This window comes from Astyanax mexicanus, chromosome 6 (genome assembly GCF_023375975.1).
Source record: "Astyanax mexicanus isolate ESR-SI-001 chromosome 6, AstMex3_surface, whole genome shotgun sequence".
NCBI lineage: Eukaryota > Metazoa > Chordata > Actinopteri > Characiformes > Acestrorhamphidae > Astyanax > Astyanax mexicanus.
Window position 1 is genome coordinate 7395528 of NC_064413.1, and position 19898 is coordinate 7415425.

General features: G+C 40.1%; 1 protein-coding gene across 6 annotated transcripts in view; it reads right to left on the minus strand.

Moving 5' to 3' along the window:
* LOC103043141 (glutamate receptor ionotropic, NMDA 2D) overlaps positions 1 to 19898 on the minus strand; it is a 205101-nt gene that overhangs the window by 48261 nt on the left and 136942 nt on the right. For all 6 annotated transcript variants that reach the window (XR_007439541.1, XR_007439542.1, XR_007439540.1 and 3 more), the window contains 3 exons: positions 19402 to 19631; positions 12268 to 12428; positions 11555 to 11742 (listed from right to left, as the gene is read on the minus strand). Coding sequence is in view for 3 of the 6 variants with exons in the window: in XM_049480394.1 (XP_049336351.1) it covers positions 11555 to 11742; positions 12268 to 12428; positions 19402 to 19631 (579 nt within the window). In the remaining 3 variants the exon portion in view is untranslated. The remainder of the gene's footprint in view (positions 1 to 11554; positions 11743 to 12267; positions 12429 to 19401; positions 19632 to 19898) is intronic.

Below are 19898 nucleotides of genomic sequence, written 5' to 3' on the forward strand. Positions count from 1 at the left end.
CATGACTCAGTTTGTTTGGCAGCGTGGGTGCCGGTTGGCACGGGGAGGCAGGCACGGTTAAGTGGGCACATTTTAGTGAGCGAGCTTCAGCGGGGCCCTTAACCTGGGCCCGAGGCCAGACATGGCACCATCTGTGTGACCTACAGAGCTGAACCCTCAGCCCCCCCCCTTAAAAATCCCCGATTTTGACCTCAACCCCATCCGCCTAAAAGATGCTCACGGACGTCATGGGGGTGAGGCCTGAAGGTCAGCTCACCAAGACTCTCGCAGCCAATTATCAAGCAGTTTTAAGCTTCGGAGAGGAAAAGAAAAGCACTTCACTACAGTGGTGTGAAAAATTGAGGACACCCCATGAATATCAGGTGTTGGAACTCAAATAAATTATGTCTAAATTGGATTTTTTCAAACATTACTCAACTATTTTGAGTTGTATTATATTGACACTGACAGCTTCTTTTCTATTGGCTTCTGGTACAATTTATTTGCATACTGGGTGTCCCCCCCAGTTTCTGACACTCACATCAGTGTGTAGATGCCCTAGGCTACCCTGAGGGAAACTTGTAGATCATGTATTATGATTGGGACCTGGCCTTGATGTAGTTGAGTGTAAAATTAAGCTGTCTGCTATAAATTTTCTGATTTTATCTAATTTTCTGTAAGTGTTTAAATCTATTTTTTTATGTTAATTAAATAAAAAGCAGGCTACATACAACTATTTTATTCATGTTTAGACCACATAGAGTCTAAAATGTCACAAAGCAACTAATAAAACAGAAGAACATAAATTGAATAAACTTACAAATTAGGTACAATGATTAAGTTTCAAATCTAATTAACTCAGTGGGCCCTGTCTTACACATTGTGATGCTCATTTTGCTATCTTACAACCTGCTGACAATCTATTTTCACAGCTTCCGCCAACGTTGTTTATATACAGGCACATCTCAAGAAATATAAGACCAATATATAAGACCAACTGTTACTTTTGGCACTGGGCAGTGTGACAAGTCCTGCTAGAAAATGAAATCTGCATCTCCATAAAGTGCTGAAGTGCTGTAAGATTTTGTGGGAAAACAAAACTGCACTGACTTTAGACTTGATAATAAAACACAGTGGATCAACACCAGCAGATGACATGTCTCTCCAAACCATCACTGATCATCAGTAAATTTTACATTTCATTTGTAAATCAAGGGAACAGAGTCTGGAGGAAGAGTGGAGAGACACACAGTCCAAACTGCTCGAGGTCTAGTGTGAAGTTTTCACCAATCAGTGATGGTTTGGAGAGACATGTCATCTGCTGGTGTTGATCCACTGTGTTATTATCAAGTCTAAAGTCAGTGCAGTTTTGTTTTCCCACAAAATCTTACAGCATTTCATGCTTCCCTCTGCTACTGACAACTTTTGTGGAGATGTGGATTTCGTTTTTCAGCAGGACTTGGCACACTGCCCACACTGCCAAACAGTGCCAAAAGTACCAATTGGTCTTATAATATAATATTCAAATTTTCTGAGATACTGACTTTTGGGTTTTATTGGCTGTAAAACAAATAAATAAACACTTACAATAGATTACAGTGTGTGTTATACATCTATATAATATATGAGTTTCACATTTTGAACTGAATTATTAAAATAAAGTAACTTTTCATTTATATTCTTATTTTTTGAGATGCTAGAATACTACCTAAATACTACTGAACATTAACAGACATTAACTGCTATCTTGGCAAAGACTAAACATGCATGCACTTGTGAAAAATCGTATACTGTTGGAAAGCCAGTTAATTTCCCTTTTACATGGAGCCCCATTTGTAAGGAACATGCATTTTGAGGATGTGGGTTGCAACCATGAAAAATTTGCCAAATGCCAAACAGCTGATTCTGCCATTGATTCATTTGGTGTTTGACAATCTTCTTTGCTGCCTGTCTCTGACATCAACCATTATATGGAATTTACTTATACTGATACTAGGGCTCCATAGCCACTGTAGCAGAATAAACTGTTTAGCACTGGCAGAGAAGATTTGGCAAATTTTTCAGAGGTGCAACCCATAAACTCAGCCTTGTTGTTCATCCCACAAATGCATGTTCCTTACAAATGTGACTCGATTTAAAAGTGAAATTAACAGGCTTTCCAACCGTATAAGATTTAATGCCACAAAGAAATAATCTACCAAACACAAATGTTTTATTTAACTGCCATGCCTGGGGCTAAAAGCGCTCCTGTCTCTCCTTGGCTCACACTCAGCTCTGACTGAGATCTCCAGTCTCCGGGCTATGATACCCAGGATGCACCACACGCTGACACTCACGATCACATTACACTGAGACCTTCAGGAAGTAAATCACCAGAATTATAAACACCTGTGTTCGGCCCTATTTGTATCTTCGTACAATGCGTTTCTTCCTGCTTGTGTTTTCTCTTTCGTTGCCAACCCTGTTTTTGTATTTACCGAACGCTCTCTGATATTGCACTGGCTGTGTATGACCCCTTGGACTGTTAAACGTGTATGGTATGTTTTCTCTCTCTTGCTGCTGTTTACTGGTTTTGAGCCTCATTGTTCTGACTATCCGTTGTACTGCCCCTTGTGTCAATAAACCTGTTTTATTGTATCTATGTGTGTCTGAGTTCTCCCTTGTTAAAAAGTTGTGTATTTAAATATAATAATGTAGTAGTAGTGTACTTGAACTATATGTGCCAAGTATACTTTTTCTACTTATACTTACATTTTTACTTACTTAATCTGTATTTCAGTCTACTTTGAAAAAGTACACTTTACGTGGCTGTGCTGATTTTATACTGGTGATGTACTGAGTAAAAATATATGCTTAGTATTATTTTATGAAACTGCTTTTTTATGATAAATCTATACTTTTACTAAATGAGTCTAAAGGAGTCAATATTTCTGCAATAAAATTCTATTTCAGTCAAATTTGCTACAAAACATAACTTGTGTCGACAAATTAAAACTGTGATAATTAACTTTTATGTGTTAAATTAATACCTAAAAAGTTTACTTTAGTTACTTTAGTGTCGGTAAAAGAACTTAAAAAAAAATGGGACCAATGAGATATATTGCTTTTGTTTTCCCCAGTTTTTATACACTCCTCAAAATTAATGTGATGTTAAATCTATATTTTAATATTGAATGATTTTTTTTTTTTTTAATGTTCAGTCGGACAGCTCACACAAATATACTTCAATTATATTAAATAGTGGGGAAAACTTATATCATTTTATTTACAAATAAGTAGTAATTAAGTACAAATTATTGGTTCCAAAATAACATAACTTAAGTAGAGACCTATTTCAGCATGATTAAAGTATACTTCTTTTTTGAAGTACTGAGTTGAGTGTAATCGTCAATTCTGAGATGAGCTGGGAATTGTGGGGTGAGTTTGGGTGGTGATCATCCTACATTTGGATCTCACTAATGCTTTTGTAGCAGAATGCAATCAAATTCTTACAGCAATGCTTCAAAATTACAGAAAAGTCGGGAGTACTAGGAGTTTCCAATGCTTTTGTCCATAAGATAATGCATCTGTTGACAGGCCGCATCAGAGTCAGTTATGACCAGGACCAGGAGGGATCAAACATGGGTTCCATAGAGCCTAAGTTGGACTCTGTGATAATGGGACCCATTTGGGAAGCCAACTTGGTCCCAAAAATAGCACAATAGGAGACACTCAGAGCTTAAGCATACCTGGAACAAACCTAACTCCCGTTCCATCCATTGGCCCCCACACAACCATTTTGGCCGGGTAGGAGGTGTGACACAAAATATATAATCTTTCTAACCCATGTACCCCATCTAAAAGGACCATCGGCTAAAACTGACCACCCAGACTGTCCAATATTACTTGTATCGACTCGAATTAATAAAACATATTACACCATTATGAAAATCTCTCAGTCTCAGAAAGTCAAATTTGCTGGTTTATTAACTCCGCAGATCCGTTATTGCCTAAATCCACAATGAATGAGGACGTGCTGCACGGACGCTTCTGGAGGCGCAGCATCAGTTAGTGCAAAATGCCCATTAGAGCGAGCTGAGCAGAGGATTAGCGAGGGACCCTTTGCCCCTTCATTACTCTCCTGCTCTACAGGAAGTACTCCCGATACCGCTGAGGCAAAGTGGTGGTGTGAAAATCTGAATATGTTTTCATATCTTTCTATATTTAGTGACAATATAGAGTGACATAAATATCTTTACCCTGGATTTATACAGTACCAGTCAAAGTTTTGAACACAGATTTTCTAGTTTCAATGTGTTTTTTTTGTTTCTATGATTTGTTTTACATTGTCAATGTCATTTTCCACACATTATTCTAATTATTAAAATAATTCCAATTTCACTATTCCAACAATAATTGCACAGAATTATTAAGTAAACCAAAAGTTTAAACAAATTGGAATATGTTTTATATTTTAGCACATTTATCTTTGAGGACAGATCTGCTCACTCTTGGTATTTTAATCTCAGTGTTTTCATGAGGGAGAGTCACCTGGATTTATCCGGGTTAGCACCCGAACATCCCTTTCAAACAGCTTCCTCTTACAGCGTCCACAGTTAATCCTGTTGGATGTCGTTGATCGTTCTTGGTGGTATCTCGCTGACATTACCCTGGATATCGTGGCTCTTGATACATCACAAAGACTTGCTGCCTTGGTCAGAGATGCTCCAGCAAGACGTGCACCAACAATTTGTCTTCTTTTTCTTGTGCAATTAGTGAAGATTGAACACCAGGCTGCTCCAATTTAGCTACGAAACCTCACACACTAAAATGACAGGTGTTTCAGTTTCATTGTACAACCCCTGTAAATGGATCTGCCTAACTGTTACATAACTTATAGAGGGCACTGTGTGTTAGCAACTTTAAAGCATTTGCTTATTGTTTGCACATAAAAAAATGGCGCAGCTGATCGATTACACTTGGGATACGGGGAAATCTGCGCACCTATGATTTTCCACAAATCCTATCCTTTAATCCAGGAGGTGCTGGGGAGGGTATTCCTCTCGCTTCAAATCAGGGCTGGCTGAAGCTCTTTAAAAGCTGGAGAGGAGCGAGGGATTACTCTCACAATGGTGGAGAGGAGGACGGGAGGGATTACAGCGGTACAGGTGAAATAGAGAGGGAGCAGTCGCACTGAGAAGCACCACCTGTAACCTGCTATTAAATAAATAAACAAATAAACAAATAAACAACACGTAATCCCCGAACCTGCGCACAGCAGATCATTAGCGTCAAACCTATTGTGCTTTCTAACGATTTACCGGCGGCGCGAGGGCAGATTTAGCGAAATAACAGCACTCACAAAGCCCCGAAAGCACACACACTCGCGGAAACCGCGAGAAGAACTACAAATGTCACTATTCATTTCACATGTAAAGCCGTCATGCCAGGTTTAGCTGTTTAACCGTGGTGTTAGCTAATGGGACCTGGCACCAGTGAGATGCTTTCACAGTAGGGACCTGGTAAACACACACACACAAGCACACACACACCCCACACACACTTCCTCATTCTCACACTCCTTACTTTGGCTTTGTTCTACATACACTGAAAACCAAAGAGGATTAAACAGGGCAATCAAACTAAAGCAACCAGCGTAAAAAACTACACCGCTCACGCATGTGTGGCCCTGCCGGTGCGCACGCACACACGCACACGTGCAGAGAGCTGCAGAAACGCCAATTAAAGTATTAGTAGTCGGACAACTGTGACGCAATCTAATCCTGTAGAGTGTGCTGGAGTGGACCATGGCTTATCACACGCGCTGACATAATAGAGTCATAGACCCACCTCAATTAGGATGTATTAAATCAGTACAGAGCTCTGCTGGGTCGTCTGGGTCTAAAGGGAACGCACAAGCGCTCGCTCCGTTAAATTGAGGTTGGATTCAGGTATGAAAGGCCGTAAGGTCACGGAAAGAGACTCATGTTTATTCAAACAGCAGCCGAGGATTACTAATGGATTCAGGAGGAAAGAAAGGTCCTGAGTGGGACGAGTACATTACTCAACACAGCAACGCTAAAACAGATTCTTTTATATTATATATTACCATAAAACACACTGCTCCATATTACCATATTACCATAAAACACACTGCTCCATATTACCATATTACCATAAAACACACTGCCACATATTACCATAAAACACACTGCTCCATATTACCATATTACCATAAAACACACTGCCCCATATAACCATAAAACACACTGCTCCATATTACCATAAAACACACTGCTCCATATTACCATATTACCATAAAACACACTGCTCCATATTACCATATTACCATAAAACACACTGCCCCATATTACCATATTACCATAAAACACACTGCTCCATATTACCATATTACCATAAAACACACTGCCACATATTACCATATTACCATAAAACACACTGCCCCATATTACCATATTACTATAAAACACACTGCTCCATATTACCATATTACCATAAAACACACTGCTCCATATTACAATATTACCATAAAACACACTGCCCCATATTACCATATTACCATAAAACACACTGCTCCATATTACCATAAAACACACTGCCCCATATTACCATAAAACACACTGCTCCATATTACCATATTACCAAAAAACACACTGCTCCATATTACCATATTACCATAAAACACACTGCTCCATATTACCATATTACCATAAAACACACTGCCCCATATTACCATATTACCATAAAACACACTGCTCCATATTACCATAAAACACACTGCTCCATATTACCATATTACCAAAAAACACACTGCTCCATATTACCATATTACCATAAAACACACTGCTCCATATTACCATAAAACACACTGTTCCATATTACCATAAAACACTCTGCTCCATATTACCATAAAACACTCTGCTCCATATTACCATAAAACACACTGTTCCATATTACCATAAAACACACTGCTCCATATTACCATAAAACACACTGCTCCATATTACCATAAAACACACTGCTCCATATTACCATAAAACACACTGCTCCATATTACCATAAAACACACTGCCCCATATAACCATATTACCATAAACCATACTGCTCCATATTACCATAAAACATACTGCTCCATATTACCATATTACCATAAAACATACTGCTCCATATTACCATAAAACACACTGCCCCATATAACCATATTAGCATAAAACACACTGCTCCATATTACCATATTACCATAAAACACACTGCTCCATATTACCATAAAACACACTGCTCCATATTACCATAAAACACACTGTTCCATATTACCATATTACCATAAAACACACTGTTCCATATTACCATATTACCATAAAACACACTGCTCCATATTACCATATTACCATAAAACACACTGCTCCATATTACCATATTACCATAAAACACACTGCTCCATATTACCATAGTAGCATAAAACACACTGCTCCATATTACCATATTACCATAAAACACACTGCTCCATATTACCATATTACCATAAAACACACTGCTCCATATTACCATATTACCATAAAACACACTGCTCCATATTACCATATTACCATAAAACACACTGCTCCATATTACAATATTACCATAAAACACACTGCCCCATATTACCATATTACCATAAAACACACTGCTCCATATTACCATAAAACACACTGCCCCATATTACCATAAAACACACTGCTCCATATTACCATATTACCAAAAAACACTCTGCTCCATATTACCATAAAACACACTGTTCCATATTACCATAAAACACACTGCTCCATATTACCATAAAACACACTGCTCCATATTACCATAAAACACACTGCTCCATATTACCATAAAACACACTGCTCCATATTACCATAAAACACACTGCCCCATATAACCATATTACCATAAAACACACTGCTCCATATTACCATATTACCATAAAACACACTGCTCCATATTACCATAAAACACACTGTTCCATATTACCATATTACCATAAAACATACTGCTCCATATTACCATATTACCATAAAACATACTGCTCCATATTACCATAAAACACACTGCCCCATATAACCATATTAGCATAAAACACACTGCTCCATATTACCATATTACCATAAAACACACTGCTCCATATTACCATAAAACACACTGCTCCATATTACCATAAAACACACTGTTCCATATTACCATATTACCATAAAACACACTGTTCCATATTACCATATTACCATAAAACACACTGCTCCATATTACCATATTACCATAAAACACACTGCTCCATATTACCATATTACCATAAAACACACTGCTCCATATTACCATAGTAGCATAAAACACACTGCTCCATATTACCATATTACCATAAAACACACTGCTCCATATTACCATATTACCATAAAACACACTGCTCCATATTACCATATTACCATAAAACACACTGCTCCATATTACCATATTACCATAAAACACACTGCTCCATATTACAATATTACCATAAAACACACTGCCCCATATTACCATATTACCATAAAACACACTGCTCCATATTACCATAAAACACACTGCCCCATATTACCATAAAACACACTGCTCCATATTACCATATTACCAAAAAACACACTGCTCCATATTACCATATTACCATAAAACACACTGCTCCATATTACCATATTACCATAAAACACACTGCCCCATATTACCATATTACCATAAAACACACTGCTCCATATTACCATAAAACACACTGCTCCATATTACCATATTACCAAAAAACACACTGCTCCATATTACCATATTACCATAAAACACACTGCTCCATATTACCATAAAACACACTGTTCCATATTACCATAAAACACTCTGCTCCATATTACCATAAAACACTCTGCTCCATATTACCATAAAACACACTGTTCCATATTACCATAAAACACACTGCTCCATATTACCATAAAACACACTGCTCCATATTACCATAAAACACACTGCTCCATATTACCATAAAACACACTGCTCCATATTACCATAAAACACACTGCCCCATATAACCATATTACCATAAAACACACTGCTCCATATTACCATATTACCATAAAACACACTGCTCCATATTACCATAAAACACACTGTTCCATATTACCATATTACCATAAAACATACTGCTCCATATTACCATATTACCATAAAACATACTGCTCCATATTACCATAAAACACACTGCCCCATATAACCATATTAGCATAAAACACACTGCTCCATATTACCATATTACCATAAAACACACTGCTCCATATTACCATAAAACACACTGCTCCATATTACCATAAAACACACTGTTCCATATTACCATATTACCATAAAACACACTGTTCCATATTACCATATTACCATAAAACACACTGCTCCATATTACCATATTACCATAAAACACACTGCTCCATATTACCATATTACCATAAAACACACTGCCCCATATTACCATATTACCATAAAACACACTGCTCCATATTACCATAAAACACACTGTTCCATATTACCATATTACCATAAAACACACTGTTCCATATTACCATATTACCATAAAACACACTGCTCCATATTACCATATTACCATAAAACACACTGCTCCATATTACCATATTACCATAAAACACACTGCCCCATATTACCATATTACCATAAAACACACTGCTCCATATTACCATATTACCATAAAAGACACTGCTCCATATTACCATATTACCATAAAACACACTGCTCCATATTACCATATTACCATAAAACACACTGCCCCATATTACCATAAAACACACTGCTCCATATTACCATATTACCATAAAACACACTGCTCCATATTACCATATTACCATAAAACACACTGCTCCATATTACCATATTACCATAAAACACACTGCCCCATATTACCATATTACCATAAAACACACTGCTCCATATTACCATATTACCATAAAAGACACTGCTCCATATTACCATATTACCATAAAACACACTGCTCCATATTACCATAAAACACACTGCTCCATATTACCATATTACCATAAAACACACTGCTCCATATTACCATATTACCATAAAACACACTGCTCCATATTACCATATTACCATAAAAGACACTGCTCCATATTACCATATTACCATAAAACACACTGTTCCATATTACCATAAAACACACTGCTCCATATTACCATATTACCATAAAACACACTGCTCCATATTACCATATTACCATAAAACACACTGCTCCATATTACCATATTACCATAAAAGACACTGCTCCATATTACCATATTACCATAAAACACACTGCTCCATATTACCATATTACCATAAAACACACTGCCCCATATTACCATAAAACACACTGCTCCATATTACCATATTACCATAAAACACACTGCTCCATATTACCATATTACCATAAAACACACTGCTCCATATTACCATATTACCATAAAACACACTGCCCCATATTACCATATTACCATAAAACACACTGCTCCATATTACCATATTACCATAAAAGACACTGCTCCATATTACCATAAAACACACTGTTCCATATTACCATAAAACACACTGTTCCATATTACCATATTACCATAAAACACACTGCTCCATATTACCATATTTCCATAAAACACACTGCCCCATATTACCATATTACCATAAAACACACTGCTCCATATTACCATAAAACACACTGTTCCATATTACCATATTACCATAAAACACACTGCTCCATATTACCATAAAACACTCTGACCCAAATTACTGTATTACCATAAAACACACTGAACCATATTACCATATTACCATAAAACACACTGCTCCATATTACCATATTACCATAAAACACACTGCTCCATATTACCTTATTAACATAAAACACACTGCTCCATATTACCATATTACCATAAAACACACTGCTCCATATTACCATATTACCACATTACCATAAAACACACTGCTCCATATTACCATAAAACACACTGCTCCATATTACCACATTACCATAAAACACACTGCTCCATATTACCATATTACCACAAAACACACTGCTCCATATTACCATAAAACACACTGCTCCATATTACCATAAAACACACTGGTCCATATTACCATATTACCATAAAACACACTGCTCCATATTACCATATAACACACTGAACAATATTACCATATTACCATATGATTCACTGCCTTGTATTACAGTAATATCAAACAACTCACTGCCTCACCATATTTTATTACCATATAAGACACTGTTATCTGCTTCTATTCACCACCACTGTGAAGCATTCTCATTTGGTACTCTAAATGACGTTGGTAATTTATCATCAGCTCATTACTCTTCGACCTTTTGAAAAATGGGTGGAGTTTTTGTTTAAGAACTCCAGCAGCCCCGCCCATCTGACAGCATTCAGGTCTTTGGTTGTTTGGATTAGTTTTAGGGTCTTGTGGGAAAACTTGACTTGCTTAAACCACTTTTGACCACCAGCCAACACAGGGGTGAAGCTGCGGGTCACCTGCTTACCGTCGCCCACCAGCTGCAGCAGGGCCAGGTCCAGCGGCCGCTTCCAGCGGGAGTTCTTGATGAGGGCGATGCCGTAGCCCGTGGTGGCGAAGACCTTGCCCGAGCCTATCGTCATCACTTTACAGCCTTCATCCTTACGAGCCATGTAGTTCAGCACTGCGGCATCGTAGATGAACGCATCCAGCTTACTGCAGGTGGGAAAGATGGAGGGAGGGAGGGAGGAAGGAGGGAAGAAGAGTGAGGCGGCAGGGAAGAAACATCTGCTTTTCAGGCATATTAGTCATTGAGAATGCAAAAAAAAAAAAAAATATTAGGGGGGGGGGGGGGGGGGGTGGGAGCAAATGACAGTCTTAGGGAAAGCGCACTGCGTGGATTAGCGACTCACGATGTGAAGACGGAGAGCGGAAATGTGCGTGTGTGTGTGAGCGAGATAGATTACTGCTAAAGGGAAAAAGAGAGAGAGAGAAAAAGAAAGAGAAAGAGAGAAGAAAAAAAGAGCATGTGCCAAAAGAGGAAATCTGCAAACACATCAAAAAACAGAATGTACGGAAAACATTCCAGGTGGAGAGGTGAGGCGGACTGGGATGGTTGAGGGGGAAGGATCTGAAGAAAAAGAAAAAAAAACTAAAAAAACAAAGCGAGGGATGAGATTAAAGGAGAGATGGAGAGGGGGAGGAGGAAGCGGTGGAGAGAAGGAGAAATGCAGCACCCACCCAGTCTTCAGGTTGGTGATGGCCTCCTCCACTCCCTTCTGGTTGTATTTGATCATGTAGTGGTGCATGTCGGGGTAATTACTGCGGATGTTCTTCTCCGTGCTGCCGTTGGGAACCGTCCCGAACTTCAGCGGAGGGTACTGCTCCGTCGGGTGCTGGAACTGAGGAAGAGAGAGAGATGGATAGAAAGAGAGATAAGGTTTAAGATCTAAGCAAAGTCATGCAGACTGGTTTGGTGCTCTGGAGATACCCAGCCAGAACTGTTCACCGTGGAGGAGAATGAAACTTGTAAAAGCTCCTTATCCAGCTCCAGGTGGACCAGAGGACTAGCCTGTCACCTCTTTGTGAAAGGCTAAACATCTAGCTAGCTCTCTCATCATTGGACAATTTGTTTATAATAGGTTTAAAACTAAAGAAAATTTAAGAAAACTTTAAAAAAATAAAATAAAAAAACATTAAAAAAAACATAAAAAAAACTCTTTTAAGGTCACTTTGTCAGTCCCAAGCCCAGATAAAGGAGGAGGGTACGTTAAACGTAGAATACCAGTTCCTGCTAACTGCTACTCTTATGCTAACATTTAACAACACAGCAAAAAACGTATGTTTTATGTAATTTACGTAAAAAAAAATGATTCATACAAAGCATTAAAGTCATAAAGTTATTTTGAGATATTTAGGGTGTTTTTTTACTCACTTTTTTCTCTCCCACAACGTTAAAAACATGTATTAAGCAAATTAGGCAATGGCGTCATTTAGTGACTTCTAGTGACTTTTAGGACAGCCAATAGCTACTTTCCTTACTGAGGAGTTGGGAACACTATCTGTTAGCTGATGTATTAGAGCTGGGGCTGGGAATCGTTTTAAAATGTTCAATAGCAATATCGATACCGATACTATACTTTTTACATTACATTACATTACATTACATTTGGAAGACGCTTTTGTCCAAAGCGACTTACAATAGTCAAGTTCAATGTAAAATAAGTTTAAAGGTAAAACATCTTTGGATAGGGATAAAAGGAGGTCAAAGGGGAATAATAGGATAGAGGAGTGAAGGAGGGGAAGAAGGAAATGAGGTTAGAAGTAGTTAGTGTGTTAGAGGTGTTAAGAGAGTAAGTGCTCTTTGAAGAGCTCTGTCTTCAGGAGTTTCTTAAAGATAGCGAGAGATTCTCCTGATCTGGTAGTGGAAGGTAGTTTGTTCCACCATTGGGGAACTCTATGAGAACAGTCTGGATTGCTTTGTGTGAATGTTTGGCAAAGCGAGGCGACGTTCATTGGAGGAGCGCAGCGGCCGGGAGGTAGCGTAAGCCTTCAGGAACCAGTGCAGGTAGGAAGGAGCCTGTTCTGTCATCACCTTGTAGGCGATTGTAAGAGCTTTGAATTTGATGCGAGCATCAACTGGTAGCCAATGGAGCTCAATGAGCAGCGGGGTGACATGTGCCCGTTTTGGCTGGTTGAAGACCAGACGTGCTGCTGCGTTCTGGATCATCTAGAGTGGTTTTACTACACAGGCCGGGAGGCCAGTTAGCAGGGCATTGCAGTAGTCGAGGCGTGAGATGACGACCGCTTGCACCAGGAGTTGGGTGGACTGTTGCGTCAAGAACGGTCTAATTTTTCGGATGTTATAGAGCGCAAAGCGGCAGGACCGAGCAACTGAGGCCACATGGTGCGTGAAGGAGAGTTGGTCATCAACCAGAACACCCAGGTTCCTAGCAACCTTTGTCGGTGAGAGAGAGAGAGAGTCGATACTTATAGAGAAGTTGTGTTGAAAAGATGGTTTTGCTGGTATAACCAGAAGTTCAGTCTTTGAGAGATTTAATTGAAGGTGATGCTCCTTCATCCATGAGGATATGTCAGAGAGACACTGCGATATCCGTGCAGAGATTGAGTGATCTTCAGGTGAGAACGAAAGGTATAGCTGGGTGTCATCAGCAAAGCAATGGTAGGAAAATCCGTGTGAGCGGACAACCTGACCAAGAGAGGTGGTGTATATGGAGAAGAGAAGGGGTCCCAGTACCGAACCTTGGGGAACCCCAGTGGATAAGGAGCGGGCTGAGGACAGCTGTCCTTGCCACGACACCTTGAACGAGCGCCCAGTGAGGTAAGATCTGAACCATGACAGCACATTGTCTGCGATCCCCATGTTTGAGAGTATAGTTAGGAGGAAGTCATGGTTGACTGTGTCAAATGCGGCCGAGGGGTCCAGCAGAATGAGCACTGAGGACTGACCTGCAGCTCTGGCGTTTTCAACGCTTCAGTCACAGACAACAGAGCCGTCTTGGTAGAGTGTCCTTTTTTGAACCCAGATTGGTTCTGGTCCAGAAGGTCATTCTGGGAGAGGAAGCCAGAGACCTGATTTAGAAGTGCTCTTTCTAGTGTTTTAGAGAGAAAGGGTAGCAGTGAGACCGGTCTGTAGTTGTCAACCTGGGCGGGGTTGAGAGAAGGCTTTTTAAGCAGTGGTGTCACATGTGCTTGTTTGAAAGCAGTCGGGAATACACCAGAAGTTAAAGAGGCATTGATCGTGTGAGTGATAGCCGGAATGATTGCAGGTGCAATAGTTTGCAGTAGGTTTGAAGGAATTGGGTCAAGCGGACACGTAGTAGGATGGCTACGTGTTAGGAGAGCCAGTGTCTCGTTCTCAGTGAGAGGAGTGAACGAGGAGAAAGCAACGCCTTCGGTGGAGGGACACCAGGCAGTAGAGGATGTAGTAGGACTGCTACATTGTGCATCAGTAAACTGGTTGCTGATGGCCGCCACTTTGCCAGTAAAGAATGAGGCAAGTGTTTCAGCCGTAAGGCATGTAGCCGGAGGAGGAGGCGGAGGGTTGAGTAGTGATTTAAATGTAGCAAATAGTTTCCGGGAGTCTGTGAGAGAGCAGAATTTATTGTGATAAAATTCTGCTTTAGCAGTAGTGAGGTTGGCTGAAAAAGAAGCCAGGAGCAGTTGGTAATTTTTTTTAGGTCTGCTTGTTTTTTGTTTTTTTGCCATTTTCTTTCGGCAGCTCGGAGTTTGGAGCGTAGTTCCCTGAGTGTGTCATTTTTAAGCCATGGCTGCGGTTTGTTTGAGCTAATGGCTCGAGATGTAAGAGGACAGAGGTTGTCCAAACAGGAGCTTAGTGTGGAGCAGAGAGTGTCAGTGGCATCATTTACATTGAGTGATAAAAATGAGCCTGGTGGAGGCATATTGTCAGTCACCAGCGAGGAGTACTGGTCTGCTGAGAGATCTCAAAGATTTCGGCGGAACGAGACCATAGTAGGAGTAGCTGTGGGTTTATTTGAAATATGAACATTGAGTTTCATAAAGTAGTGATCTGAGACGTGCAAAGGAGTGACAGTTAGAGAGTCGGTGTCACAGTTACGAGTGAAGATCAGGTCTAGATGTTTGCCAGCTTTATGTGTTGGAGGGCTGGGGACCTGCTCCAGTTCAAAAGACTGCATGAGGGATAGGAAGTCAGTGAAGCTGGTACTGTCATGGTGGATGTTCATATCCCCTAGAATGAGCATGGGACAATCTTGCTCAGGGATAGAAGACAGTAGCATGTCAAGTTCATGTGTGAATTCGCCCATTTGTCCAGGAGGACGGTAGAGAACAATAATGGCAAGTTTTGCTGGAGTATTAACCAGTGTGGCATGATACTCAAATGTATTGAATGTGTTTGCCGGTAATAGTGGAGTATGTTTTAAGCCATTAGCGATTAATAGGCCCGTTCCACCTCCTCGTCCAGAGAGACGAGAAGTGTGGGAGAAGGAATAATAATTGGAAAGAGCCGCCGGAGTAGCAGTATTTTCAGGTTTGATCCAAGTTTCAGTCAGTGCCAGCAGTTGTAATGACTGATGATTCGCATAAGAGGCGATAAAGTCTGCTTTGTTAACAGCCGACTGGCAGTTCCATAGCCCAACAGAGAATGAGGTAGTAGTGGGCGTGGTTTGTTTTAGTGGACGCAGGTTAGTATGATCCTGGCGCCTGTGTGTGTTTTTTCACCTTCTGTGAGTACCGGAGATAACAGGAATGTGATGGGAGCACATTTTAGAAAGCAGTGGGACGGGCTGCCTTGTCAGTGTCCTTGCTCGGTGGACTCGCGCAGGTAGACTCACAGGTCTTTACCCGCGTTGGTCTTCACACGAGAGGGTCTTCACACAACAGCTGACGCCTTCGGCTGACGCCTCGGCGAGTGTGAGTGACGAAATAGGATTCTAGATTGCGCACAGCTGCGGGCGATATAGGACATCCGCGGCACCAGACTGTCTTTTAAAGCCGCGAGTAACGCCCCCGAGGTCCGCAAACAGAGAAAGTTTGAAAGAGGGGGTTTGCCACGCCCCGCTCAAGTGAGAATCGCCCAACCTTGTCCGAAAAAGCGCGCTGAAAAGCGCGTTTGCTGTTGCTGCTACAGCGCATCTGAAGTGAAAGTAAAGTAGAAAAAGTAAAAGAGCAGTCTGGTGTAGCTTGAAGTTCCTGCTAGCCCTGCTAGCTTTGAATTCAATATCGATACCCAAACCAAACAATACTTTTTAAATACATTTTTCTATATTGTAAACAAAATATACAAAAAAAGCAATAATTATTCTCACACAATATATTTACTTAACAGCCTGTAGGAGTAATCTCATTCTCACACTGTTACCAAGAGAAACTCCATCTTTCCTGATCTTCTTTGAATAAAAACAATGAGCATGTGTGTTTTTTCACGGCCGTGTCCCAATTCAACTGCCAGAGCAGCGGCAACACGGGTTCGATCCCGCGTGAGGAGCGGTGTGTTTATTTATTTATTTTTTCCTTACCGCGTCTGCACAGATCTGATTGACTGAAGAGAGCGTTTGGTGATCTTACCCCACACGTAATTTGGTCTATGATTTACTGCGCCGCAAAACGTGTATACAACTAAATCCTTCTCAGTAGGTTTGGGTCCGCATTGAGTCTGCGGTCCGCCCATTAGTGACCTCTGTTCTATGCAAATACCCGAATTTTCCTCTTCTGCTGAGAGCTGCTCTCTGCTCAGCGACCACACTCGCTGTATAGCTACTGTGTTGCCAGATCCTTCTTTAAAAGTCCACACTAAACTGTTTTTCTTCCTGCGAGACAGGTTTAAGCATCACGTTTTAATCTTGCGAGATCTCGTGCCACGAGATCTCATCACACCCCTACTAAATATTGATCATTTTTCTGTTTGGGTGCCCAAATTTATGCATCTGCCTAAGTTTGTTAAACTAGTTATTGCACACTTTCTGTAAATCCTATAAAAAACTTTCACTTTCAATTTCACTTCCTAACTATCACTGTGTTCGTCTGCTATATGATATATTGAAATTATATGAAATTGCTGATCCGAACAACCAATGATTTATAAAGAAAAATCATGAAAATGATCAGAGGTGCCCAAACGTTTTTTATACCACTTTAGACAGATAGATCTTTACGATCTTTACAATCCTTACCCAGACTAATATCCCAACTTCGGGGGTCCTGCAACCCACAGCCCCCCACTGCAATCACACCTCGTTGAAAGCGAATCCCTCGGCTTCGGCACAATTTGTGGAATTGACAGCAGCGAGCGGCGTCTATAAAGAGCGCTTTAATAGCTTTATCCTCAACAATATTTTGCTTCACGGGAGAACAGACGTGTCCTTTCCGTCAGCTCTCTGATTGGCTGTTTGATCCGCGCGGTCCCCTCAGTGTTATCAATCTTGTGCGCTGGATGAGTGCACTCTGCCTCCCTGCTTAAGTCTCTGTAGGCATGAGCCAAATCGATTCTACACTCCACATCCACGCAGCGCCCTGAATAATGAAAACCGCACCAGCTCAAGCATGCACACACACACACACACACACACGTACACACACACACACACACGTACACACACGTACACTTACTTTCTTGCTTGCCTTAGAACTCTTTTTCCTATACACACACACACACACTGGGGTCCGTAGGCGCCTGGACAGTTGAGCGAGTGGAGCACGTGTGCCCATAGTGTGAGGAAGCCTGTCAGCACCAGTTTAATAAAACGATAATTTTCACATCATTTTCTCATCCTCTCCTCTTTTCTCTATGTGTCAAAATGATTTTTATGATTTTTAAACATTTCCACTTGCTTATTTTATTAAAACATAGAATTTTACTTGAAATAACTACTTTACTTTCAAAAAAATTGATTTGTTTAGTTGCAATTTGTACATTTCTACTTACTTTGTCAAAATATCAGAGTATCTGCAGGTATGAGGAAATTAAAATTTAAAAACTAATATTGCAGGTTGAACCAATATTAGAAGACTATCTAAAAACTCTACAATACCCCACTTATTTGTTACCGGTTCTTTAACTTAATAACTCAAGGATGCCTCAACAACACATCAGCATGAACCATATATATGTCTAGAAAGGGCTAAAAAAGAAATCCGAGCATTTGTAAAAACTGCAGCTTCATCGCTCACTTGTGAAGATCCATGATTATTAATCCATTGTGAAAACCTCTCCTTCAAAATCTCTGTCACTTGTTTGCTGCTTTATTTCTCAGTTTTTCAGCACGAAAACACGCATTCTAAAGTCTAATATAATCCAGTGTTTTTATTTAAGTGTCTCCGTAGCTGTTTGTACACAAACCCAGAGCCTGATATTAACACCAGGGCTTATAAACAATGTTTTGAATCATTGATTCAAATATGAACTCAATTTGTGACCCGGTTCACTCATGGAGTTGACTCTACACTGCAAAGATCACATGATATTTAACAAAATATCAGCATGGTATCATTTCAGTATCGGTATTGAGATTTTTTTAGTCATATTATAAGTCATAATTTTGAATAAAAAACTTTGAATTAAGACCACTTTCATAATAACCGAATGGCAAAAGCACACAACCAATATTACCATAATATAATACCATGCCAGTGATGGAGGGAGAAAAAGGGATCAAATGAGAGAAAATAAATTGTTAAACTTAACTTCTATGTACTGTCAAAATAATGACAACTGTCTCAAAAGATATTTGCTGAAATACACTATAAACTATATTTTGCTGAAATATGGTATGAAACGATATAAAGATCTTAAATGATCTACCCACAGTGTATATATACACGCTTTAAATGAATAAGAAACGATTTTTTAACATGGTCTCAGTGTTTGGGACGTACCTTCCTGTCGCTGAGGCCGGAAACGGTGTCGATGTACTCCTCCTGGATCATGAAGGCGGCCAGGTTGGCAGTGTAACTGGCCAGGAAGATTACAGCAAAGAAAGCCCACACCAGAACCATGATCTTACTGGTGGTGCCTTTGGGGTTCTCCACGGGAACTGAGTTGTTGAAGACCAGCGCCCACAGCAGCCAGATGGACTTCCCGATGGTGAACTTAGACCCTCCGGCTTCTAGGAGTGTGAAAGAGAAAGAGAGAGTGAGAGAGAGAGAGAGAGAGAGAGAGAGAGAGAGAGAGTGAGAGAGAGAGAGAGAGAGAGAGAGAGAGTCAGAAAGCCTTGGGCAAGAAAAATACACTCGGGTCCTGTACAGTCCTGGATCAGGATCCTCACAAGCCCTTGGGTAGCAGTTTCTTTAAAGCTTCACTGAGCTCCAACAGAATCCTCATCTGATTACTTTCACTTACTTTAGGGTGCTATGTCTATATATATATATATATA